Source organism: Ochotona princeps, chromosome 9, assembly GCF_030435755.1.
Source record: "Ochotona princeps isolate mOchPri1 chromosome 9, mOchPri1.hap1, whole genome shotgun sequence".
NCBI classification, from domain to species: domain Eukaryota; kingdom Metazoa; phylum Chordata; class Mammalia; order Lagomorpha; family Ochotonidae; genus Ochotona; species Ochotona princeps.
Genome location: NC_080840.1, coordinates 31,375,574 through 31,402,706, shown reverse-complemented (window position 1 = coordinate 31,402,706; position 27,133 = coordinate 31,375,574). Strand labels below are relative to the sequence as shown.

General features: G+C 43.9%; 1 protein-coding gene across 6 annotated transcripts in view; it reads left to right on the top strand.

Annotated features, from left to right (window-relative positions):
* GRHL2 (grainyhead like transcription factor 2) overlaps window positions 1–27,133 on the top strand; it is a 156,605-nt gene that overhangs the window by 101,942 nt on the left and 27,530 nt on the right. For all 6 annotated transcript variants that reach the window (XM_004580643.2, XM_058668579.1, XM_058668575.1 and 3 more), the window contains exons 8-9: window positions 3,440–3,534; window positions 23,543–23,701. In XM_004580643.2, the coding sequence (XP_004580700.1) occupies window positions 3,440–3,534; window positions 23,543–23,701 (254 nt within the window). The remainder of the gene's footprint in view (window positions 1–3,439; window positions 3,535–23,542; window positions 23,702–27,133) is intronic.

The following is a 27,133-nucleotide window of genomic DNA, read 5'->3' as shown; positions in this document are numbered from 1 at the left end:
GGGTGTAACATTTGCCTTTTTATTTACAATTAATCAAGGAGATATTCATCCAAAATATCTGATTATTGCAAGACTTTTTTTTTAAAACATTCAACTATGAAGTTTCAAAGAAATTACTGTTTTTGGATTCACTGATCTACAGTTCTTTAAAAATGTTGACAACTTGTTGGCCTATTGAAAGCATGAATTTTTATTTAAAATCACCCCAAATGTGATCACAAGCCCATATTCAAAATCTATAGGATATAGTACTGTCTTTACTAGATTTTGTTTTTTTAGTGTGTGTACTTTGAAACAAAAAATATTTTAATACTGTAAGAAAAATAGGCAGAGGATAGAACAGGAACTTGAATTAAATGAATCCATTTTTCTTTTTCTTTTTCTTTAAATTTGCTTATTGGCAAGAGGTGGAGGGAGAGACATTGCGGGAGTTTTTTTGTCTACTAGTTCACTCCCCACATGGTCACATTGGCCAGGGCTGATTCAAGGAGTTAGGAGATGAATCTGGGTCTCCCACATGGGTGACAGGGACCCAAAAACAGGGCCATCTTCTGTTTCTCTTGAGTGCATTAGCAAGGAGCTAGATCAGAAGTGGAGCAGCCAGGACAGGAACTTTAGTTCATATCGGATGCTGGTGTTACAGGTGGCAGCTTGACTCACTATGCAAGCAAACAAAAAATCCTAAATGAATCTGTCTTAAAACCAAAGAATATCAAGAGATACAAGCAGCCAGAACAGAAGACTGTTCAACTCCCACTGTCAAGGAATTACAAATTAAAATAATAGGCTTCCTTGCTTTGCATATCAATTTGGAAAGAAACAGGAACCCATGCACCATTATTAGGAACATAAATTGTTTCATCCTTTCCAGACGCAATTTGACAAATTAAGCTTTAAAATTATATCTCCTTGGGCCCAGTGTAGCAGCCTAGCAGCTGAAGTCTTTGCCTTATACTCACCAGGATCCCATATGGGTGACGTTTCTAATCCTGGCAGCCCTGTTTCCCATCCAGCTCCCTGCTTGTGGCCTGGGAAAGCAATGGAGAACAACCCAAAACTTTGGGACCCTGCACCCAGATGGGAGTCCTGGAAGAGGTTCTGGGCTGCTGGCTTCAGATAAGCTCAGCTCCGGCCGTTGCGGTCACTTAGGCAGTGAATCAATGGACGGAAGATTTTCCTCTGTCTTTCCTCCTCTCTGTGTATTTGACTTTGCAATAAAAATAAAATCTTTAAAAAGTATATATCTCCTCTTGTTGACCAATATTACTGCACTTCCGAGAATGTACCTTAATGAAGCATAATTAAATATGAGAGAATTTATAGTTGTAAGGATAATTATAAGAAATATTAGTTGAGGTAGCAAAGTATTAGCATCTAAATGACCTGTAACAGCAAAATAAAATTATGACATGTATGCAGATATAATGGCACTTGGTCATAGCAAGCAAGTTTCTACAAGTTTGTTGATATGAGAAGATTTATTTTAGTTGGAAGAGTTATGCAGAAAGGAGAGATAGAGGGATCTTCCATCTGCTGATTTACTTCCCAAATGGCCACAGTAGCCAGACCTCGGCTGGTCTGAAGCCAGGAGCTTCTTCTGGGTCTCCTATCTTAGCTTGCTATGCCACCACAGCAGCCCCATGTCACATTTTAAAAAAAAGAACAAAAGTGATTATTGCAATATTGTTTAAAAAGTCAGTGACATATTTTGGAGAAAGCAAGATTAAACGAAAGATAGGAAAGATTGCTTATGTGTTTTTAAGATTTATTTTATTACAAAGTCAGCTATACAGAGAGGAGGAGAGACAGAGAGGAAGATCTTCCATCCATTGATTCACTCCCCAAGTGAGCCGCAACGATCCGAAGCCAGGATCCAGGAACCTCTTCCGGGTCTCCCATTTGGGTGCAGGGTCCCAAAGCATTGGGCCGTCCTCGACTGCTTTCCCAGGCCACAAGCAGGGAGCTGGATGGGAAGTGGAGCTGCCGGGATTAGAACCGGCTCCCATATGGGATCCCGGGGCGTTCAAGGCGAGGACTTTAGCCGCTAGGCCACGCCGCCGGGCCCACTTATGTGTTTTATAGTTGGTTATCTGTCAGTTGTGACTGCTTTGAAATGGTTTGCTGATTTGTTCATGGCCTCTGATTTCCTTATGATGAATATATCTGCAAAGAATATAGGTAATTTGTACATGGAACACCTTGTTGGCTGCCCTAAGAAGAAGTGGCTGAGCGTACAAGTGATAGAAGACATGCCGGTGCAGTGTTTGTTGAATACTGCTCTTTAGCCATCAGACTGGCAAAAAGAAGTGGACATTGACAAAAGGACAAAATTTGAGTGGGAGGCTACCCTTCTGGCAACCCATTCTGAAGAGCACATTTAGCAACCTTCCTATGACCCACCACCAATTCAGTTTTAAGGGGTGTTGATTTTTATCCCCATAGTATCTGTGGTGCAGAGCAGAAATTACTGGGGAGTTGATTTCTCAGGAGAGGGGATGAGTAAAGAGTGTTGGATGGTAGCCACAGAATTTGATGCCATCACGGCAAGGCGCATGTGGCCATCACATGGTCAGAACTCACAAAGTCTCTAGTGAGCAGGACCAGATAAAATACACAGTGTCCTCCCAACCCCATGATACCATACAGATCACGTTAAAGCCCAGCATGGTTCATAAGAACACAGTGTATTTCTACTGTCTTGTGAGTAGATTATGGGAATTCCAGAAATCACCATAAATGGGAGAGGGTCTTGTATAGAGGGGAATTGCTAGAATGTTGAGGATGATTATAAAGTCCTTGTGACACGGCTTGGCTGTTAAATGGAATATCCTGTTTTATTAGAGAGAGAGAGAGAGATCCCTTAATTGTCCTCTTGCCCTTCCAGCAAAAATCCAGCGGGACATGAGTGGGAAGAAAGGTGACCAGGTGGCATGGGACTCAGGAGGACAGAGACCCATAATTTTATAAACCTGTTAAAAAGCAAGACCAACAGATCAGTAAAGAACATTGCTTGACTTAAATGTATCATTTCCATAGAGGACAGTGCCCATGTTCTTTTTTATTATTATTGTTTTTAATTCATTAATTACATTGTATTATGTGACACAGTTTCATAGGTACTTGGATTCTCCCCACCCCTCCCCAAACCCTCGCACCATGGTGGATTCCTCCACCTTGTTGCATAACCACAATTTAAGTTCAGTTGAGATTCCCCCATTGTAAGCATATACCAAACATAGAGTCCAGCATCTTATTGTCCAAGTCAAGTTCAACGGCTTCTTAGGTATGTTCTTACAGGGTAAATGTTAGTGAAAGGATAGTAGGAAGCACAAATCCTTCACCGTTGCCATAAAGATAGCCACGAAAAAATGTCGGTTCAATGCACGTCGTGAGGTAACTCTGAAGGTTCTAAAACCTCTTTCTTTCTCTCATGTACCAGCTGACTACAAGGAGAGCTTTAACACAATTGGAAACATTGAAGAGATTGCGTATAACGCTGTTTCCTTTACCTGGGACGTGAATGAAGAGGCAAAGGTGAGTGAAAACCTAGCCAAATGTCCCTTGTAAATAATGTTCCTCCTCCCTGCAGGTGGTCTAGTTTTTCAAAAGCAGCTGGCTGAGTTAAGAGAAGGCTGCGACCATTGCTGTCCCTGGATGTTACACACATGCAGCTAGGCATGATGCCTTTGCCTTTTAGGGAGCCAGGGGAAGGTGCCTGTCCACGGTAGCATCTCCTCGATCCTTCAGCCTGCCTAAGTCGGCAGCCTCAGGGAGAGGCCTCCGCATTCCTGCAAGCCTGTCCCGCCCGGGCTGACCCAGGGGTGGAACTGGAAGCAGAGCAGCCGGTGTCTGCTCCTCACTGTGACCTTGAGGCTGTCCTGTATGTGCGCTGCTTGCTTGTTGTTTGTCTGTCAGGGTGCCACTATAGCTCAGGTATGCTATTCCAGGTCTGAGACATTGCCCAGAGTGTAAGTTTGGATAAGAAAGCAGACTCGCTGATACACATCCTGGCTCTCCCACCAGGAGTCTCTTTAGCTTTGTGAAAATTCCAAGCCTTTCTGCCAGGTGCCCTCTTCCTTCTGCGTTCTTAGCTTCAGATCCTTGACCCTTATTTTGCGCTTCCAGGGAAGGTGCCAGATGTAATCTGAGCTTGTTTTCCGTTTCACTTCTGCACCTTCTGGGTGAGGGCTAGTAAACTTTGTCTTCAGACTAAGGAAAAGGTGGATGGTCACAGTCTGTCAGTACCATATTGTCTGCGAACAGGGGAAGGTCAGGCAGGAAGGAAAGCTGTTGAGAGTTTGCAGGCGTGACGCACGGGAGAAGAATCGTGCAGTGTCTCCCTTCACTCATGTAGAAAACAACCTCGGTGAAACTGGCTGCAGGCCTGAAGAAGGTACCCCACATGGGCACGCAGCTACAGAGTGGGAACACAGCCTGGGGGACCTCTTGCTATGGGATCAGGTCCCACACGGACCTGCAGGGTGCATTATCTCTAGACTCTGTGCCCACCCTTGCCTTAGATAACCACCTCTCACCTGGCCCAGGTGTGTCTGTTCCTGTCCACTGCTCCCATCTGCAGACTCCTCGGCTCTCCAGCCCTTTCTGTCTTCCTGCTCTGTTTCAGTCCAACACTCAGAGTTGGGGAAGGATCACTCAGGGACTATGTAGTGATGCCAAAGTCCTGGGCTCAGGTGAGACTCCTTGGCAAATTACGTGACCTCTTTGGACCTTGCTTAGCATGGTCAAACCCAACTAGCAAACACTTGCAGAGGGCTGATGCTTGACGAGGGAGGTGGGAGACCAAATGGTGCAGTGAGGGGGAGAACAGACCTACTTCAGGGTCCTAAAAAATGCCTCATGGGCTTTAAAGCAATTATTGTCATGCAACCTGCAAATGAGTGCCCATGCTGTAGCAGAGACCCTACAGAAAACAGGCAGTTTATGATGGGCACTTCAGGTTTTCCTGCAATCTGGTGATACAGTTAATTTGGAACTGAGTTAACCTTTCATTCCAAGTTACTCCACATATGTGTGTTTACATATGTGTGGTTTCAGGCATACAAGTTGAAGCTCATGCGTGCTTATAAACAAATGGCAAAGGACAGTAGCTGACATTACTTGTGGTACCAAGATGTGTTTTATCTAGTTCAAACATAGTTTTAGCAACTATGATTTGCTTATTTGCAGTGCAATGAGCTCTGGTTAATCAATAAACGGTAAAAAAACAATTTCAAATACTTTCTTCCAAAGCAGTTATAAGGAAAAAACATTAAATTTTGATCGACTTCATTTAGGGAGGCTAAGAAAGCTAATTAGGAGAGCCTGCGGCATTTCTTTAAAATGCTGTTGATTTTAAACAAGCAGACTGCCAGGAATGGAGTCACATGATGGAATGAAAGGCTTTGAGCGAGCGAGAAGTAACAGGAATCCTCTCCCGTTACACTAGTGTCTGATGTTCCTATTCGGACTTCTCATCTTATATTAGCTTTCAAGTTCCTGTTGGTGTCATCCATACTGAAATCTTTTGTAGGCTTCAGGGCTGGAGTTCTATTCCATATCCCGTGATGTTTTGGCTCTGGATGGGCAGGAACACAAACTTCTGATTTATGAATCTCTATATGGTTTATAGAACATGTAAAATGCCTGCATTTGTGCATTTCTATTTGAAAACTAACATTTTATTCCCCATTAACAATCAGGAAATTGTTATTTACATTTTTAGAGAAGCGGGTGGTGGGGAGAAAAGGGAGAGCTCCAGTCTCATCTAGCACTTCATCCTAAAAGCCTGTGCTGGCTGAGACCAGGCTGGCCCGGAGTTGGGAGCCAGAAACACAGTCCAGGTCTCCTAGGGCGTGGTGGCAGGAATGCAGTGACTAGAACCATCACCGCTGCCTCCCAGGGTATGCACCAGCAGGCAACTGGCGTTGGGAGCCACAACTGGGTATCTGGGCTTGTGACCTGTGAGGCAGGTAGCTTTACTGCTCAACTTAACGCTAGCTCATCATACCTCCTTTTAGCCTCCTTAATTTTACCCCCCCCCCAAAAAAAAAACTTTATGACACCTGATATAGACACAGGTATCTAAGTTGGCTTTCTGCTAAATGTCCACCCAAGGAGATTAAAAAAAAAAAAATTGGGTTTCTGGATGCTTTTTAGGAAATTAAAAAGGGCCTGAGTGTTTACAAACAATTCTTGTGAGTTACCAGCTTCTCTTGCCATTGATTTCTCTAACCTTCCCTGTCTGGAGCATTCCTTGCCTGACCTGGGTGGACACTTGTGTTTCCATGCTGAGTCACACTGCCTTGAGACAACTCATATACTGTCTGGATTGTTTTGGCTTTCTGTGTTGGGGAAGGTGGTGCCTCAGGGGAGGCTCAAAGCATAGATAAACTCACGCCTATTTGAGGCTTGGAGGAGGGCTTTCCAGCCAGAGCATGACCGTGCTGCCACTGAGGAAGGGAGGTGCTGTCATAATCTCAGATGCCTACAACAGTGGAATCTGCTGTTTTTAAAATAGCAGACATCCTGGGCCAGTGCTTTGGCATAATAGGTTTAACTTCTGTATGAGCACCGGTTTGAGTCCTGGCTGTTGCACTTCTGAGCCCTGCGGAAAGAGTTGCATCCCACATTCTTTGACGTGACTCCATCTCCAAAGATGCTTAGTTTTTTCTTTCTCCTCTGAGCCCAACACTGGCACCGAAGTAGTGGATTGGCCGGCCAGTAATTCCCAAGATGAGAAATTCCTGTGTGAGACCCTGTTGAGCCATTGAGGACCGTGAGCTCAGCGTCCTGGCAGTTGGTGCTGCCTTTCTCCAGCGATGACATCACCCTGCTGAGGGGTGGGGACAGCACGCTTCCGTAGCTCACTCATCTCCAAGCAGATTCTGTCCAGGGCTGTATTCCCTGTTCACAGTGATTACAAAATCAGGCTAACCTCTGTGTACTGTAAAGACCTCTCTCATGTCACAAGGCCACAGAAGAGAATTACTTAGGCATTGGCTGCAAACTCTCCTTGAGGAATGAATTGTCTGTGTGTCTTCAGCAGACTGCCCTACCTACTAGCCCTCATTTCCATGCTGCTGCCTTCCCATCTTTATAAATTGGTTTTTTTTCCCTTGAGCATTGCATTTTCATTGTTCATCCTGCAAGCCTTTTGAGGTGATCTTGATTTAGTGAAAATGTTCCTCTTCCTTCATTAGCCACCAGTAAAATAAACAAGGTGACAAATACATCCACCATCTGTCTTCCATCTCTCTGACTTTTAGAACTGGGGAATAGGTGCCTTTGTCTCGGGGTCTCTGTCTGCTGCTGGCTAGCCGGTGTCAGTGGTTGCCTCCTCTCTCCCCTACTCCTCTGTCATCTCTACTATCTCCTTGCTGAGTTATAGAAGGGAACTTGGGAGATAGGTTTATTTCACCTGCCACTTGATCCGGTAGGTTTATTTCACCTGCCACTTGATCCGGTTATCAGTTCCTCCTGGGATTGGGGCTTTAATTTTAGGGAGCATCAAAGACACAGGTGTGGCGTATGTGTTCATCTCTGCTAATGATTTTTTTAGGGGGTGAGATTGGAGGTGAGGAGCAGGACTGGGTGAGGCATGGATAAGAGACACCATGGATGACACTTCTGTGTGTTGCAGATTCTGATACTACTGCATAGGATTTTTTGACATAGCAGGCATTGCAAGATTAGGCAAGTGGAAAAAGTGGGTTTTGAACATGGGGCCCCTCTGAATGCAGAGCCTGTGCTGTTAACTAAGAAGGGGGAAACCAGAGATAATTTTTTAGACCTGAGCATGCTGCATTTTCCTTTATGCACAAAATCAATGGGAAGCCATTTGTGTTGGTTTAGAAAGAAAAAAAAACCATTATCACTCTCAGTTCGCTGAGAAAAGCATTTTAGTTGGGTCACCCTGCTTTGGCCACCTGCCCTTCCTCAGCTCCCCAACACTGTTGCTGTTCCAACACTCCCAGCACACAGGGCTCTTCCCAGACATGTCTTTGGTTGCCCTGATATGTTATTGCTCCTGTCATACTTATTGGTCGGGATGTGACAGTGAAAGTGGTTTGAGACTCTTTGTCCTTTTCAAGAGTGTGTGTGTGTTTATAAGCCTAACAACAATACGGAAGGTCCTTGGTAAAATTATACCTTATTCATGATTTATAATACATTATTATCTTGACCTAATTCTGTGTTAAATGAAGTCCAGTGTTCAGTCTAATATTATCTCTCAGACATATTCCAGTGTTTTTTTCTTCATTCCTGTGTTTCTTTTCTGTTTCCCCATCTCTAATTCTTTTCCACTGTATCCTGAGTTTGTTTTGTACTCATTTATGTTGTTTCTGCACGCCTTTCTTGGATGGCTTTTTTTTCCCAAAATAAATAGTGGAGAGCGTTTCTTTCTTTTGCACAAAGCCATCCAGGAAGCACAGCATTTGCACAGAGCCAAAGCAGGTATGAACCTTGTTAATCAGATGGAATTTGCAGAAGGCATACAGGATGAACTGCTTCCTGTGGAGACTCTGGAAATTCAGTAAATGAATGCCCATACTTACCAAGTGGGAAGATGGCAAGTGAATACTTAAGTCAGTATTTACTTTATAGCACAGAGTTCTTCCAGCACAGAACCTTTTGAATGTTTTAAGTGTGTTGTACATATAAAAGATTTAAGTGTAATTTTTGAAACTGTGGGCAAGTACAAGAGGAGTGTGATAGGGCTGTTGACATTTTCCCTGGATCTTGTCTACTTGAAGAGTTTTCTTTATTATTGCCTTATATCTGATTTTTGAAAGAAATGAATTATTTTTATTCAAAAGAGAGAGAAAGAGATCCATCTACTGATTCACTTTCCAGATAGCTGCAATGGCTAGAGCTTGGCTGGTTCAAAGCTGAGAGCCAGGAGCTTCCCTTTGGTCCCCCGTGTGGGTACAGAGGCCAAAGCCCCTGAGCTTTCCTTTATTGCTTTCCCAGGCCATTAGCAGTGAGGCGAATCAGAAGTGGAGCAGCTGGGACTTGAACTAGCACCGTATGGGATTCTAGTACCATAGGTGGAGGCTTACCCTGATAATTTATAACACTGATCTCTGTATTTGTGAAAAGGATTATTTATTTTAATGGCAATGTTACAGAATGAGATTGATTGATTTTCTATCTCTTGAGTCCACTCCCTAGATGGCCACAATGGCGAGCGCTGAGGGAGCGTCATCCTAGTGTCCCATGTGAGGGTAAGAACTCAGACATGTGGGCTGTCTTCTGCTGCTTGGCCAAGCCATTAGCAGGGAGCTGAGCTGGATCAGAAGTGGAGCAGCTGAGACTTGAACTGGCATCCAGATGGGATGCTGACATCATGGGTGGTAGTTTTATCTGTAATACCATAACATCAGACCTATGATTTGTTTGTTTTTAGTGTCAGAACAGAGCTCCAGTGTGAGGGACAGAAGCACAGAAAGGCTTAGAGGTCAGCTAACTAAAGAAACCACAAGTGAGGGGGAGAACTATTAAAACCACTTGAGCAAGTATCTCAGAGCATGCCCCACATCCGGGACTTTGGGCGGGTGAGAAACTGGGTGAGGCTTCTCCCTCAATATCCCCCTTCACCTCAGATACATAAATAGTATAATTATATAAAATAAAAAAAAGAGTTCTCATCAGTACTTGCACACTCATCCTTAAGGGAGAATGTGCAATTGGTTTAATGCCCCATCACTATTCTGCAGCCACTGTGGACAGAAGAGTGCTTTGGCTGTGGTTGGGGTTATGAAGACTGTGTGGTGACTACAACTGACTTCTTACATGAGCTATAACAAGAACTGTCAAATGGAATGACTTTCTCTTTCCAAGTGAAATCCACATCTTTTCCATTCTCAGTGTGTAGGTCATCCCTTTCTTTTCCCTGTTTTTTAAGGTGCAGTCAGCGGCCAGAGAACCAAGACTGTCTTTTGCCCCATCAACAGCTAATGCACAGGATAAACAGCCCCTCTGCACTCACCATTTCAATGTATAGTTTACAGGGATGGTGGGCTACAGGTCTTTCACCATTTCCTTTGAAAAAATAGTGAGTTGAAAAAACATAAGGTTTCTCATCTTAGGCACTGCAAATTATTCCATTGTTTTGGCTGAATAATACAGTTATGCTCATTAAAAGATTGGAACTGAATCATGGTGAACTTGTTAAGTTGTCCCAATCTTGTGGTTTCTACCCTTCACTTTTATTTTTCTTTCTCCATCTTTGTCTGTATCTATCTATCTACCTACCTACCTACCTACTTACCTATCCGTCTACCTACCTACTTACCTACCTATCTACCTACTACCTACCTACCTACCTACCTGTGTATTTGGAGCTAAAATATCTCATCGGTTTTTGCTGGGCCTGCACTATCCACAGACACTGTGCTTAGAGTAGGTACAGGTGTGGCAGCGTTGGTGAATCTTGCCTCTCACAGGATGCTCCTGACTGGACTGAGTTTTCTCTTGTCCCCTGTTGTCCAGCAACAGGGTATGGCCAAGGAGAGATGAGTAAATGATGTCAGGATGCAAGGAGAAGCCTGTGGCCACCTTTAGGAGACCACACTGCAGGGTGGCGTGTGGACTCATGACCCCCAACAGTCTGATGCCTTTCTTAGGGGAATTTTCTTGCTGCTAATGATACAGGATGATCCAAAACCAATGGTTGACATTAATGAAGAAAGGGGTGCACCCAGTGCCTGCCTTTAAACAGGCCATCTTCTGGATGGTTCATGAGTGTTCTAGGGCACCTCCCATGGTCTCAAAACCAGAGATTAGGATAATGGAAGGCTCCTGTAGAGGGGTCTTGCAAAGATTGAGTTATATACGGCAAGGCAGGGCAAATGGCATTTTTATGTGTTTGCTGGGGCGTGGTGGGGATGAAGGAAGCTTTAAAAGGGAAAGGTAAACATTTGCTGGAGTCTTTGTTATTGAACTTAAACAAAGCTATACCTTTGTTCCAATTTTATAAGGTAATGGATAGCCAGAAGAGCTGTAAAACTGGAGTTAATTCATATATAAAAGGAATAATCTTTGGAAGGCATTTCACCAAAGGTATCAGCAGCATGATCTTTTGTTAGAATGTAAAATATCCATGGTTTCTAGCATGTGTTCTCCCTAGTGCCCTGTAACACATATGAGTTGTTCTGTTGTGTGGAGAAGTAGATTAGACTTGGGCTTCATAAAACGACCTTGTGTGCCTGTGTGCACAATGACTAATGTTTGTTCATTGATTGCGAAATGCCAGGCGCACTGCCTGATATTTCATATACATTATGCAATATTCATATTTTTAAATGAATAGCATTTTTTTTCATGTAACTAATGAGAAACTTGAAGCCCAAAGAGGTTAGCTAGCTTATGTAAGTTGCCCAGCTACTGTAGAGCACAGCTGGAATTCCAATGCTAGCCTATTTGGTTCTGAGGTCTGTACTGCCTTTTTCACCCTCGCTACTGCACTTCAGGGTCCTAGCGCCCTTCCGGTACCGTAGCGTTTCGTTATGGGGGAATGTGTGTTAGTTAGCCGTCCCTGTCTTTGCCTGGGTCCCGCCAAGGTTATTAATATCACCACCAGTGCTAGAGGTTTCAGCACTCCTGCAGTTTCTAGCCGCCACTGGAGGGGCTTTGTGCAACGATTTCCTAAAGTTGCCTGTATATCCTCCGGTTAAAATTCCCGCGGCCTTTCCCCTGCTGAGTTCTTAACTCACCCTTTTCGAGCCCATAAGCCGCACCTCTAAGCCGAGCCACTGATAAACTGAGCCGCCGAGCGCTGCCTTGGTTTTGTTGTTGTTGTTTTTGGTTGATTCTCCAAATTGCGTGGATCTTGTGGATTCCGCAGTGTCCTGGGAGGTTCGCACACCTGCTTATACTATTTTTAACTAGACTTGCTCCTCCTTCTGGCACTTTTTGGCCCTCTCTCTCTGCCTTCCCCCCTACATCAACCCTCCATGGTCGGCCATTTTTTTCTCTGTACTGCCTTTTTAAAAGGAAGGTCTTGTCACAGTATCTCTTCCATTGTTGCTGGCAAGCAGGTGGTCATTCCTCTGATGCAGCGTGTCCACCTCTCATCCTACACCGAATCAGGCAGGATCTGTGCTCTGAGAACACCTGGACCAGGTGGGATGACCAGAGACATAAGTGTTGTGAAAGAGGTAGAAAGTGACAGTAACAGAAATAAAGCCATGAGAGAAAAGGAGCTCCACCTTTTCATTTTATTTCCTTTTTGTTCAAAGATCTTAAGTGATAAGTTGAAAGAATAATACAGTTAACACCACACAGCCTTCATCTGGACCAGGGTCACTAATATTGTACCATATTTGCCATGTCTCCTCTTTGTGTTACACACTTGCTACACGCCCACTCCCACCCAATACAACCTATACTGTTTGTGGAGAGTTCTTCTTTCCATGGCATCATGGAAGATGTGCGGAAAGAGGCGGAGTATGAGCTGGAGCTTTAGGAACAGATGAAAGTTGGAAACAAGAGCATGCCAAGTAGGAAAATGGAGTGGCCAAAGGAGCCACATGGGAAGGCCTAGAGCTTGGGAGACAACGTGCTGCAATTTTTAGAGAGGCAACAATCAAAGCCATGAGAAAGAATGAAATTACTGTGGAGAGAATGAAGATTGGGGGGACTGAGCATAGCACTTGATACTCTTTTCATTTAGGAGGTTTGGTGGTGGGATGAACCAGAGAAGGCAGGTGCATGCGGAGAATACGGAAGAGTAAGGGAAAGAAGAGAAAGAGAAGAGAGATGACCAACAAAGTCAAATGCAGTGTTTTTCAATATGTGCTCCTCAATCAACAGTATCAGTTTCAACTTGCACAGTTGTTAGAGAAGCAAGTATTTGCACCTCTCACCTTAGACATCCTGAACTGACAAATCCTGCCACATGTGTTTGAAGAAGTTTCCTGATGATTATGACATGCACTATATTTGAGAACTTCTGCATCAAGATACTTCTGGGAAGGCTGACTTTGATGTGCAAAAAGCAATTTCAGTAATGGGACTTACAAGTACCAGGAATTCTTATATGCACCTGTCTATAGGAAGATCTCCCAATTCATCTTTATGGAAAAACCGAAAATTACCTAATCTTGAAGAAATTGTCTAATTTGTGGCTTTAAAAAATATATATAACTGTCAGGGCCAGGTGTGGCGGCCTAGTGGCTAAAGTCCTCGCCTTGAACATGCCAGGATCCCATATGGCTGACGGTTCTAATCCCAGCAGCCCTGCTTTCCATCCAGCTCCCTGACTGTGGCCTGGGAAAACTGTCGAGGATGGCCCAAATCTTTGGGACCCTATACCCATGTGGGAGACCTGGAAGAAGCTCTGGACTCCTGGTTTTGGATCAGCTCAGCTCCGGCTGTTGTGGTCACCTGGGGAGTAAATCACCAGATAGAAGATCTGTCTCTCTTCCTTTCTGTATATCTGACTTTCCAATAAAAATAAATAAATTTAAAAAGAAAAATGTAACTATCTTCAGGTTTTGTTGTTAGATGAAAGAGCAAGATGCAGAACTATGTATGTGCTATGCTGCTCCTTGTATAAAATACAAAGCAATATGCATTTGAATACAGTATATATCTGTATATACTATTGGCTGGCTGGGGAATAAGGAAGGACAGTTTCTAGTTTTGTTTTTTTTTTTTTCATGTACTTTTAAAATATTGTATCATATCCAGGTACTCCAAACTGAAAAAAGGATTAAACATGAACATGAATATGGGCATTTGGACTAGCTGTTAAAACATGGGTTGGAATGGCTCCATCCCAAATTGCAAGTCAAGTCCCAACTTGCTTCCAGAGTCTAACTTCCTGATGGTGTGCAATCTGGGAAGCAGCCACTCATGACCCTAGCAGGCGGGTCCTTGCCTCTCAGGTGGGAGGCCTAAACTGAGGCCCTGGCTCAGACCTGGTCCAACTTGGGACACATCATCAGCATTTGGGGAATGAACCAGCAGATGAGTACTCTGTCTCTTTCACCCTCTCTCTGCCTCTCAAGAATAAATAAGTAAATGTGCAGTAGAAAAGATTCACAACAACCACATAGGACCAAAGAAGCAAGGACGTGGATCTTTCACTTTATGCTCAAAATTTTCTGCCGAGTCCACTGTTTCTGTTAGCATCATCAATGAAAGACTCCCTTCTCCTGCTGGGCAGATTCACAAGCTCTGTAACCACAGAAAGGCAAAAGCTTGAGATGGGAACAGCAGAAATTTGTCCTGTTACTCCCCTACCCCCACCCCATAGTGATGCAATTCACTGCCTCATGCCAAAGTGCCAAGGAGAGGAGAAACTCCACTCATTTGCATCATGTCAAATCCACCTCTAAGCCATTTGAAAATAGTTTCACAAAGTCCCCTCAAGGAAGCAGTCATAGCAACAGGAAGTAGTTTTAGTCCTACAGGAAGAGAGGCTTGAACAGGGGTTAAGGTGATGGGCCATGGAATGCCAAGAGACTAACTTGCAGGTGAGCTGGGTGAGGTTTGTGGGCTGTGCCCTTGGGGAGAAGAGCAGGGAGCTGGGTATCTGAGAGAACACAACAATGTTAATCTAACACTCCTTCCTGAGGCTTGAACACTCAACAGTTGAAAACCTTGACCTCACCCCAGGGGCACAGTACCATGGATACACCTATTTGAAAGATGAGGAAAGTGGGAAATGTAAACCACTAGCCCAAGGTTGTTGCACTTCCCCCAGTGACATCATTTTAAACTTCCCCCTCCCCTTCTCCTTGTTGTGCTTTCCTCTGACTCATCAGCTTTGTAAACCGTTCTGTCTTCCTTGCTCTCAAAAGTTGATCCCTCTCACAAGAGCTCTTGGCTCCACTAACCTGGACACGTGGTATCCCTTGTTGTAGGGAAACCTCCTCCATCTTGACCCTGGATACCACTTGGCCCTGCTAGTGACTCCCTGTCCCCTTTCTCCCTCCTGTTCCCACTGTTCTGCCCAGCTGAGGTCCTGCCTTGTCACTTGTGTCTGCAGTGTGGCCTCCCTTCCTCCCCGCCACTATTGCTGTCCTTCTCTAAGTCCTCTCTGAGGCCCGGCCCTCCGTTCCCACTCTGCCTGTCCATGTGTAACTTGGCCACAGCACTCTCTGCCCTAAGATTCAAGTATGCACATGTAGCTGCAGCAGGTGTTCACTGCCTGACCACACTGATGCGGGCCTCTCTCTGCCTCTTGCTTAGCCCCACACCCCATCACCAGCCTCAGTGTCTTTCCCGCCCCCAACCCCGGCCCCGCCTGACAATTTTACCCATATCTTGCACCAGGGCTGGTTTTCCCACTGATTTCAGAGTCAGTTTGTACTTTCTTTCCCTCCATCTCGTCGTCATGCCTCAAAACTACCGTTTAGAAATCTTCCCTGGCTGTTTCATTGAGCTCTCTCCTTTGCGTCAAGTAGTGATCATGTGTTGTCTGGATTCTTGGACTTATTATCTAACTGTTTTCATTTCACAACAGTGAAAGCTGTTACGTCCTCCGTTTCTCTGGAAAGGAGATTGCTCCCATAGATGGATGTTGGCATTTTCCATTGTATCTTTCTTTGTTCTAGATTTACTTGCTTATTTGAGAGTTACAGAGAAATCTTCCGTCTGTGAGTTCAACTCTCCTGTTGGCCCAAACTGCCAGTGCTGAGCCATGCTGAAGCCAGAAGCCAGGAACTTCATCTTGGTTAGCAGGGACCTAAACACTCAGGCTACCTTGTGGCACTTTTCCAAGGCCATTAGTAGACAGCTGGGTGGGAATTGGAGCAACTCGGACTCGAAGCAGCATTCGTATGCGATGCAAGTATCAAAGGCACAATGCAAGTCTCTCCCATTGCATCTTTTTTTTCTCTATAAAAGCATTTTATTTTTATTGAAAAGGCAGATTTACAGAGAGAAAGAGATACAGAGAGAAAGATTTTCCTTCCTGTGGTTCATTCCCTGAGTGACTGCTATAGCTGGAGCTGTGCCAATCTGAAGCCAGGAACCCAGAGCTTCTTCCGGGTCTCCCACGTGGGTGCAGGGTCTCAAGGCTTTGGGCCATGATTTACTGCTTTTCTAGATCACAAGCAGGGAGCTGGATGGGAAGCAAGGCCTCCGGGATATGAACCGGTGCCCATATGGGATCTTGGAGCGTACAAGGCGAGGACTTTAGCTGCTAGGCTACTGCACCAGGCCCAATCAGCATTAAAAATTCTCAAGGAGATGTTGCCTTTTAAGGCAAAATCATGGCTAAAAGAGGAGGACGTGTATTTAGAAAAATAGTTTCTTGCATTAATTTATTGGTCAAATAGTGTTGAGTATCTTCCACGGGTCTGTTACAAGTAAGCTTAAGGAAGGCGGGGAACCCATTCTTATGGGCTTGTCAACCCCATGGAGCAGATGGATCATTGAACCACCAAAACAAGATAAATTCAGGTAATGTTAAGTGCTATGATGGGAACAGAGGAGAAGTTTGAGCTTGTTTTATGATCAGGGACTGAGAGGTAGGCAGGAGGAGGAGGAGGCCGGCGTTTCTGAAGAGTTGATGCTGGGCTAAACCTGTCCCAGGTGGAGCTGCAGGGACAGTACAGAGGACAGAGGGCCAACAGAGAGCGTAGGCTCTGGGATGAGAGCGAACTTGGCCTGTTCTGAAAACAGAACAAGCTGGGCATTAAAAGAATGTGAGCAAACCAAATGGGCAACTCTGTGCAGACATGTGCACAGTATTTATAAGAGAAAATAATGAACAACAAGGAGGGAGTGTGGGATAAAGAGATGTCTTAATCACTTCCTAGATGTGCTACGTAACTGGCCATTTCAGGAAACTTGGGAGTTTCTTAGATGGTCAACAAAACAGCAAGTTCCCCAAGGGCAAGCTGCATGTCTTGACTTTCTGTGTCCTCGCTTTCTAGCGCAATGCCAGGCACAGAGGTGAGATACTAACCTTTGTTGGTGAAACAGTGCAGGAAAGAATTAGAGGAGTACCCAAGAGTGAGATTTTTGCATTTTAATATTGTCTTCTTGTCATATCCTGTTTCAATCTCATATTTTATCTGCTGTCAAATACCATCCTTTCAAAATGGAGGGAAAATAATAAAATATCAGAAAATGGAATATGAATTCTTCAATAATAAGAATGAAAAGAACAGGGTAACTAGTAGGAGAAGCTTTCCATGTTTGTGTAACAGGGCTGTGCCCCATCATACCTACAGTTGGAGGCCATTGCGTGTGCAATTGATTTTTTTTTTCAAGATTTCTAAATTTTTATTGGAAAGTCAGATACACAGAGAGAAGGAGATAATGGAAAGATCTTCCAGCTGCTGTTTTTCACTCCTGAAGTGGCCACAAAGGCTGGAGCTGAGCTGATCCAACCATGAACCAGGCGTTTCTTCCGGGTCTCCTACATGGGTACAGGGTCCCAAGGCTTTGGGCTGTCCTTTACTGCTTTTCCAGGCCACAAGCAGGGAGCTGGATGGGAAGTGGAGCTGCCAGGATAGGAATTGGCACCAGTGTGAGATCCCGAAGAATGCAAGATGAAAACTGTATTTAGCTGCTAGGCTACCGCACCAGTCCCACATGTGTAATTTGTTAGAAAAGAGCTTGTCAGAATCCAAATCAGCAGGAAGCAAGTAGTTTTCTTATTCTTTAATCATAAAGATCTTTAAAGAACATATTATGGGCCCGGCGGTGTGGCCTAGCGGCTAAAGTCCTCGCCTTGAAAGCCCCGGGATCCCATATGGGCGCCGGTTCTAATCCCGGCAGCTCCACTTCCCATCCAGCTCCCTGCTTGTGGCCTGGGAAAGCAGTCGAGGACGGCCCAATGCATTGGGACACTGCACCTGTGTGGGAGACCCGGGAGAGGTTCCTGGTTCCCAGCTTCGGATCGGCACAGCACCGGCCCTTGCGGCTCACCTGGGGAGTGAATCATCGGATGGAAGATCTTCCTCTCTGTCTCTCCTCCTCTCTGTATATCTGGCTGTAATAAAATGAATAAACCTTTTAAAAAAAATATCAAATCATGCAAGTTAAGTAGGATTTTTAAAAAATAGGTTACATTACAAGATCTTATTGCGTGTGGTACAGACAGCTAGGAGGTGCGATAAGATACAGTTTACAGGTACAACTTTTAGATTCAGCATCGTATTATCTTGTGTTAAGGCAAACATATGATATCTAACCTTTTAGGATTGGTCCATTTCCCTTAACATAATGGTTTCCAGTTGGGCCCATCTGACCACGAAGAAATATATTTCATTTTTTAAATAGTAGAGTAGTATTCCGTAGAGTAGATGAATCATAGTTTCCCTATCCAGTCTTCTGTTGATGGGCATTTCGGTTGCTTCCATGTTTTTGCGATTATTGATTGTGCTGCTGTGAACATAGTGGTGCCTGTTGCTTTAACGTGTAAGGTCTTTTGGATATATTCCTAGAAGTGGTAGTGCTGGGTCATATGGCAGGTGGATTTTCGGTTGCCCGAGTATTCTTCGTACTAATTTCCATAGAGGTAGCAGGATGTTTTAAATCTCCAATTGTTTTCTAAACAAAAGGCAGACATTTACTTTAATGGAAAACTTTCAGAAAAATGTGGGTAGTTAATAATTGAGTCACTGCGACAATTACAGTGCTCACTGATTTGTGTGTATTTTAAAAGCTGTTACTATACACTAGTGCACATCTGAGAAGTATTGTAACCTCTGTGAAGTGACTTTTCTGCCTAGGGGCCATCGGATGGCAATTGTCTTTCATATATAACATGATTTTATTAAAAAATGCCATGTCTCACGAGACTGCTTCTATTTCTGGTGAAGGTACATTTAGAAACAGTCTTCTTATCTGAATCAGCCCTTGGACCAGTGACAAAAGTTTTGCTGAATAAATTATCTGCCCAAATACACTTGGTTTAATGAATTGCTTTTAAAAAAAGGTAAATTATGTACTGTTAGAATTATAGAAGAGTAACTGAGAGTTTGAATATTTGTCTGAACACATGTAATGTGTATCTCTTAGGAGACAATTGTGTACTTTTTAATGCCCTTTAATGCCCCCCACCCCCGACCCCATGTAGGCAAACCTGATGAAGTTCTAAAGGACTTCCTGTGCTTGACTTTTTGATGAACAACTTGGTAGGGAAAATTGCAACTCTCCCTTGGGCCTCTCCAGGACTTATTTACACATAGGTGCTTTGTAGATAAACTTCAAGAAAGTTGCTCTCACGTTTGCCTGCTGTTTGTGGAGCTGGGACACGGTTGGGTTCGCAGGATGAAACAAAGTTATGCTTATCAGTTCCCAAGCCAAGGTTCTAGTTCATGTCCTTCCGTGCTGTTCCAACCCCTCCTCCCCAGCTTCAGTTAAAGTTCAACCATTCAACCATTTGAGTACAGCACCATGAGGCTATGATTGATACTATCACCTACTGGGTCAGGAAGGCAGGTGGGAGGAAAGCAAGACCTGCCCTCTTCGTAATTATCCCTGCCTTTGGGATAACAGTGGGAGCTGCCAACACGATGAAGCACGGTAGCCAGGTAATTCCTATGGTTTACACTGGATAAATCAGGGTGTCTTGAATCAAGGAGAATCCGTTGGACTTTCTGCTAAGGAGCATTGTGTGTTATGAGTTCCTAGTCTGTGTCTACTGGTATGCTTCAGTGCATGCTGGTTCATATTTCCTATGGCTAACTCTTCACCTTGCATGCACCGGGATCCCATATTGACACCGGTTCCTATCCTGGCTGTTCCACTTTCCTTCCAGGTCCCTGCTTGTGGCCTGGGAAAAAGCAGTAGAGGATAGCCCAAAGCCTTGGTTCCATATACCCACGTAGGAGACCCGGTAGAAGCTCCAGACTCCTGGCTTCAAGTCAACTCAGCTCTGGCCATTGCAGCCACTTATGGAGTAAACCAGTAGATGAAAGATCTTTCTATAAATCAGCTTTTCCAACAAAATAAATAAGTGTTTTTAAAAAATCATCTCAACTGATTTTGGGACCACTTCAATAGTGCTTTAGTTATTGTAGTGAGTTGCCAATAAGCCCCTGTGATTTCACAGGGTCTACCAGATCTCTCCTGAGTGACCCTTCTGGATATTCCCACTTCATCCCTTCAACTCTCATAACTAAGACTTGGAGCTGGCCAGTCTACAACTCATACTGCTTCTTGCCTAAGTGGGTGTCCACTGTGTAGTTAAATCAGGGTGCTAATCATGACCTAATCTCTTAGGGAATGTTCATCATAAAACTTCTGGCCTCTGCCTTGCTAACAGACTTATGAAGAAGTGGGAGGAAAAAAAGCCAGGCTTAGTGGATGGAAGCCACCAACGGGAAGGTTTCTATTGGCAATGCGTGGTCAAAATAAGGGACAACTGCATAACTCGTCAGGTTTATCCTTTGATTAACTGACATAAAACTGGGTAATACATTCTGCCGAAGAGAACCCTGCTTCCAGTAGTAACAACAATAAAAGAAGTCAAGTGCTCCTAGATAATATACTTATTTTAAAAAACCTAAAACCAGCATTTAATGAAGCTATCATAAGAATTCCATCACTATCATTTTGTCTGGTTCCCCATCTCATTTAAGACTTCTGTGACTGGGTCCGGTGGCGTGGCCTAGTGACTAAAGTGCTCGCCCTGAACTCACCGGTTCTAGTCATGGCAGCTCCACTTCCCATCCACCTCCCTGCTTGTGGCCTGGGAAAGCAGTCGAGGACGGCCCAAAGCCTTGGGACCCTGCACGCGTGGGAGGCCTGGAGGAAGTTCCTGGCTCCTGGTTGCGGATGGGCACAGCACCGGCCGTTGTCCTCACTTGGGGAGTGAACCATCAGACGGAAGATCTTCCTCTCTGTCTCTCCTCCTCTCTGTCTATCTGACTTTGCAATAAAAATAAATAAATCTTAAAAAAAAGACTTTTGTGACTTTGGGAATCTTAAGTAGTGCACCTGTTTAGGACTTAGCACAATTTCAGAAACTTGATAGGTACTCCAACAATATTTGTTGCATGTGTGAATGTTAAACAAGCATTCTCTGTCAAGTGGGCCTCTCCAGGAGCAGTAAATAACAATAACTGTGTGATCGTGTTGGGTAAAACACATCCAGGAAGCACATGAAAGACTCAAGCCTGGCTTATTCCTTATTTAATAGACTTGATCACTCAGTTCCCTGCAGCCACTTGATGGTTGCATCTTATCGGGCTCTTGCTCCTCTGGATTTATGAAGTCCCTGCACCAAGTTCAACATTTACATGGATTTATGTGTCACTAATTTTCTTCAAGCTCAGGCATCTTTTCTATTCGAGGACCTCTGTTCATACCTCTCTTGTCAGAAGCCTTGTCCACCCTGTGTTGGTCATTGCTGGCTTTCGTATTTGTCTTTCTTGCAGACTGTTGGCTTCCACAAGCAGGGGTTTGGATTTCTCCCTTATCACCAGTGGCTAAGGTGACACCTGACCCATGCAGGGTTTGGGTGGGTGCCCCTGGACTGTAACGGAGAATGTGCAAGGGCTCGTTGTGGTAGCCTAATAGCTAAAGTCCTCACCTTGCTTACACTGAGATCGCATGTGAGCTCTGGTTTGTATCCGGTGGCACTGCTTCCCTTCTAGCTCCCTGTTTGTAGCCTGGGAAAGCAGTAGGGGATGGGACTCTGAACCCACATGGGAGACCTAGAAGGAACTCCTGGCTCCTGGCTTCGGATTGGCCCATCTCTGGCCACTGTGGCCACTTGGGGAGTGAACCAGTGGATGGATGACCTTTCTCTCTGGTTCTCCTTCTATCTGTGAATCTGACTTCCAAGTAAAAATAAATAAATCTTAAAAAAGAAAAAAAAAGAAAGTGAATGTGTGAGTTGAAGGCATGGTGAATGAGCTGAACAGATCCATATTTAGATCCTTCACAGGCACTAGTTTTCAGATGGTGGTTTGCAAAGGTGAACGCACTTGGAGGCTGTAACTAGCAGGTCACTAAGTCCTGTCAGCTGGCCTTGGCGCCATGGATGTGTCTCCTCGTGAATGCAGTCCTGATTGCCAAGTGAGAAGCTCAAAAATGAAACAATGTTTAGAGGGAGGGAATAATGAAGATGGGTTGGCTGGGTATGTAAGTGACTACAGGAATAGGGCTGAAGATGATTGTGAGAGCAGACCTGGTCATTACATCAGACATTAGAAAACCTTGAAAGGAAGCTCCTGTGTCCTACATGGAAAGTTAGTCCTGTACTGTTGCTGCTGTGTGGCCCCAGGGACTTCAGGGGCAAGACTGGAGGTAAACATGGAGCTCAGGGGCCCCAAGCCAACAAGGGTGACCTTCAGTGACATGGCTTGCAGAATACATGGTCCTGCAATGTTAAGGCCATGAGTGGTTCAGTTTTTTTAGTTAAAAGTAATGTAAGCAATATAAAACGAGCATAGTACTGAGAGAATTACATAGTATACCTGGCTCTCCCTAGAGACCACCTGTTTTTTTCCCCCATGACATTTTTTCCTGTTAATATGGCATCAATGCAAACCAGAGAATGCTTTTTAACTACCAGTGAAGTTAGCACCTAAATCCGGGTACTATAATTATACATCGCATTCTTTGGTAAATCTGTTTTAAGTGGAGTTTGTTGACTGACACCACTTTGTAAAATGAGGATAAATTTAACTCACTAACCCCTCTCTAGTCTCACCAGTGTTTTATAACAAAATCAGTATTTTCAGTCTTTTGGGTTGATGGAGTGTTCCAATGTGTAATAATTTACTTGAGTCTTCGCTTTCTTGAGTACATGTAGTTAGGTGTGTCTTCATGCCCTTGCTCTAAGGTGAGGACATTGATGCCTTTGCTACGCTTTCTGTTTTCTGTTTCACATCTTATCTATGTCAGCAATCCTTTCGTTTTTTCACTAACATGGAAGCATATTGGTGTTGACATTCTGTTGTGCAGGCTGGGATTTTGGAGATGATATTAAGGGAAAAATTGAAGGCATTAAGTGAGATTTGCACAAGGTCCCTTAGCTGGACTTTGAACTCCCAATCTAATGGGCTTTGTACAGATAATTTCATTGAGTGATTCATCAAATGTTAATTGTGTGCCTGTTCTCCACTGGGTACTATCATAGGACCACAATTCAAAAATTAAAAGTTATTTAAAATCCTATACTTCATATTAATGTAAGAAAGAGAACTGTGTAAAGAAACAAATTTCAGTGTGATAATATGCAAAAGAAGGTGTTATTTAATTAATTTTTTACAATTGCTGAGATTACAGCAATTGATCCTACTATTAGAAGTTATAAATTTATTAAATTAAGGAGACTGTTCTAATAGCTTATACTTGTATAAAAAGTAAGTCAGATTTTGTTGATAAGCCTGCAGGAATGTGATTTAAATGGTGCGATTCGAGGTCAAATAGGAAAGCAATATTTTAGATAAGTTTTTAATTTTATGTATATACCATGATATATATACTTAACAGATTTTTGTGTGAGAGTATTGAAATAGTCTTCAGTTATAAGGCTGTGTCTAGTATTTTCCCTTCAGAACAAAAGTATATACATTTCCTATTCCTGTCATAGTAATTTGCAAACTTTCTCTTTTCTCTCCAGATTTTCATCACTGTGAACTGCCTGAGTACAGATTTCTCCTCCCAAAAAGGAGTGAAGGGACTGCCTTTGATGATTCAGATTGACACGTATAGTTATAACAATCGCAGCAATAAACCCATCCACAGAGCCTATTGCCAGATCAAGGTCTTCTGCGACAAAGTAAGTAAAAGTAGTGATTTTTCACAAAAGCATCCTTGAACTTACGTAGTTCCTGTCATTTCCCCCTTGCCATCTTCTCTTATCTAGTAGTGTTAAAGCAGTCGCTGATCGCAGTGAGAGTGTGACGATCTTAATACTTTTTAGACATTTGAGGGATCATAATTGCTAGCCAGTTCCCACCTCCAAATATCAAGACTTTGAGTGTTAGAGATACAGCAGCTGTATATTCAGGGGATGTAGAAATCAGCCTATAGCAGCTCTGGTATGGCTTGATTCAGTTAGAGAGCTGGACATGCAGACTAGCAGTTTCACTGGGATAGATCTGGCCTCAGGAACTATCAATGTCTATATTGCTGCATGGGTTTAATGGTGCCTCATCTGGGACTTTTAAGAATGAAAATTGCACCTTAAGACACCTTCATGAGTACACCTGCACCCAATAGACATGCGCTTTGAATCTCCCTGAGTCCTACACGGAGAAAACAGGGCTGTTCCGTTTGCTTGCTTAATTGATTGACCTGAAAGAGTTAATCAGAGGAGACACAGAGACAAGTTTTTTATTGGCTGCCACTGGTTCACTTCCCAAATGTGACCATAGCAGCCAGCTTTGGACCAGTAGAAAACGAAGATCCAGGAACTCCATCCTGGTCTCCTACATGGGTGGCAGAGAACCAAATAGTTGGGCCATCTTCTGCTGCTTTCCCAGGCACATTAACGGGAAGCTGAATTCAAAGGAGAGCAGCTGAAAGTTAAACTAGCACTGCAGTAGAGGGTACAGGTGTTCCAAGTAATAACTTAACCCGCTGCAGTACAATATGAGCCCAAAACAGAGTGGTTGGAATAGCGAAGCTTCAAATCCCATGATTAGGTGACAAGAAAACTTCAGAAATTCATATAGGATTTGCCATGTTCTCTGTGATAATAACTGTCAGGGAAAGCAATGGGATCAGCTAGTGACCAAAGAACAGGAAACCTACAAATGTGCCCAACAGACTCATTGGAAAGTACCAGAAGTTGAGCCTCTAGGAACAGCAGATGAGCTTGGGGTCGAAGAATACAGAGTTTTCAGAATCTAGTTGACTGGCTAACGCAAGGGGATTGAGCACTGAAGTGTTGTGGTACACTATAAAAGTTATAAACTAGGACAAAACCCTGTACCAGAAAAAAGAATATAGCAGAAGGAAAAAAAAACTCAAGGTGGAAAAAATAGAAGGAAATAGAAGTTCAGAATAAAAATGAAGATGGAAAGAGAAACAGAAAACATCACCTGCAGATGCAAAGCTATCTTCTTACCACTTTGTGCACACATCAGGAGCGAGAGGAACGGAGTTCTGATTCGGCCTAGTGGTTAGGATCCTTGTATCCCATATGCACATGAGCCTCTTGTGTTTCTCTTTCATTCTGACATGACGATGTCTGTGTAAAAAAGCACTTTCCTTTCTGAAAATATACATATGGCATAGACACACACGGTACAAAGTCCCAGTATCTCTTGAAGGAGACTTCCAAAACAGATACTCGCCACTTTCTGGCTGTGAATGCATGCAATCTGTCAGTGTCAAGGGCAGGTGGAGGCTCGGAGGCACTGTAAGATAATCAGTTCCTATATTAATGAAAACAACTATGCCTTTGGTGATTTTTGGTATAAAATGTATATTTACATTGTGTGGTTAAAACAGCATAGCTGTCTAAATCTGATCAGTGAAAAACTCTTGAGAAATCACCTGACACGGTGACTGTTCCCTGTAAATATTAGTTACCAACATTCACTTCTCAATAGTTATTTCCAAAGCCTTTTCCTTCACATGTTTTCATTGATCCGAATTCCCCATTTCATTGCTTTGGCTTAGCTAGACCCAAGCATCTACGTTGTTTAAAAACCCTCTTAACGAAAACGTGAAGCTCATGCTTTCAGTTTCAAACCATTGGGTACCTCTTTTTTCTATTTCTACATTGCCTACTTCATGACCCTTGTTTGTTCTTATTAGTATGTTATTTTTTAAAACTTGCATCATTATTTGTATGTTAATACTTTAGCTCTCTTTCATATATCGTTACACTTGTTCCCACCATTTTGTACTTTGCAATCTAGTCTTTTGAAAGGGAGTGCTGTATATTCGGTACATGGTGATTGGAGGACCTAGAGGTTGCTGGTTAGTCTGTTGCTCCCTCGCCCCCTTTTTAAAAAAAAAAAAACTTTTATTATTGATGATGTTTACATAGTTGAATAGGATGGGAAGGATCAAGGATTATGGGAAAGTGGGTGAGGCCATTGTTTTGTTTGCAAATTTTCTGTTTCTTCTTCCTGTATCAGGGGAAGGGGCAGAGAAGGAGAGAATTCACACCCAGCCTTCCAACCACCTCAGCCCCTGGGGATGGGGAACAGCCACCTCATGTCATTCCTGGGTCCACAATGTGGAGCACATTCCGAGGGTTCTGCAAAAGTGGTTTTGGTAGTTCTGAAATGCTGTTGATCTTGCCACTCCAAGAATGAGAAAATCTTTCCAAGGTCCATTGGCTGACATAGTCCACCTTAAAGTCTCCATTTGATATGGTCATCCTTTGATATGGTACCAGATATCCTCTGCAGGCCCCAATGGATTGCCACATCCTCCATGTGCATTTGGGCTTGCCATCCACTGCTGCTTCTAAGCCACTGAGGAGACCCAGAGTGACACATGAACTCCATGGTCAGACCACAGATCCAGTAATTCTCCCTATAGTTGGAGTTCTAAGTTCAATGGTTCAGTTAGAAGGATCCCCAAAGAAACCTTGTCTGAAGTGATCCCAGACCTGACTCTTGTGTATGTTTGCCAGTACAGAGTCCAGCTTTGTCCATTACCCACATCAACCTCCCCACGCACTGGTAGTTACAAACGCTGGGTCAGTTCTGTATCCAGCCCCTTCTCTTACGTAGATAAATGGATGCTGTGGCATAGTCCAACCCTGCCCACTACACACTCGGCCCTCATATACAGCAGTGGGAACTGCAGCCTAGTTGGGGCAACTCCCAGTAACCCTCACTAGGCCCAGCCCCAGCCCTGGTTCCTGTGCTTGCCAGTATGTGCAGCAGACTGGTTTGGTCTGTCCCACATTCCATTCAGCTCTCATACATGTCAATGGGCATTGAAGCCTAGCTCGATTCAACTGACCCCATATCCCTCCCACACTCATACTTGTGGGTGCTACTGCCTGTCTAGCTGGGCCTGCCCCCAGACCTGGTTTTCATGCTCACCAGTGGGAACTGCAGCCCAGCAGAGGTGCCCACAGTTTCCCTACTGGACCACTCCAAGTCCTAGATCTTGCATTTTCCAGGTGATTCTGCAATCTCGCTTTATAGGATTTGCCTCCAGTCCCAACCCTTGCCATTTGATGCTTGGCAAAGCCCAGCCAGTCTGCTCTTATTCTGGTCTATGCATGCACCAGTGGTTT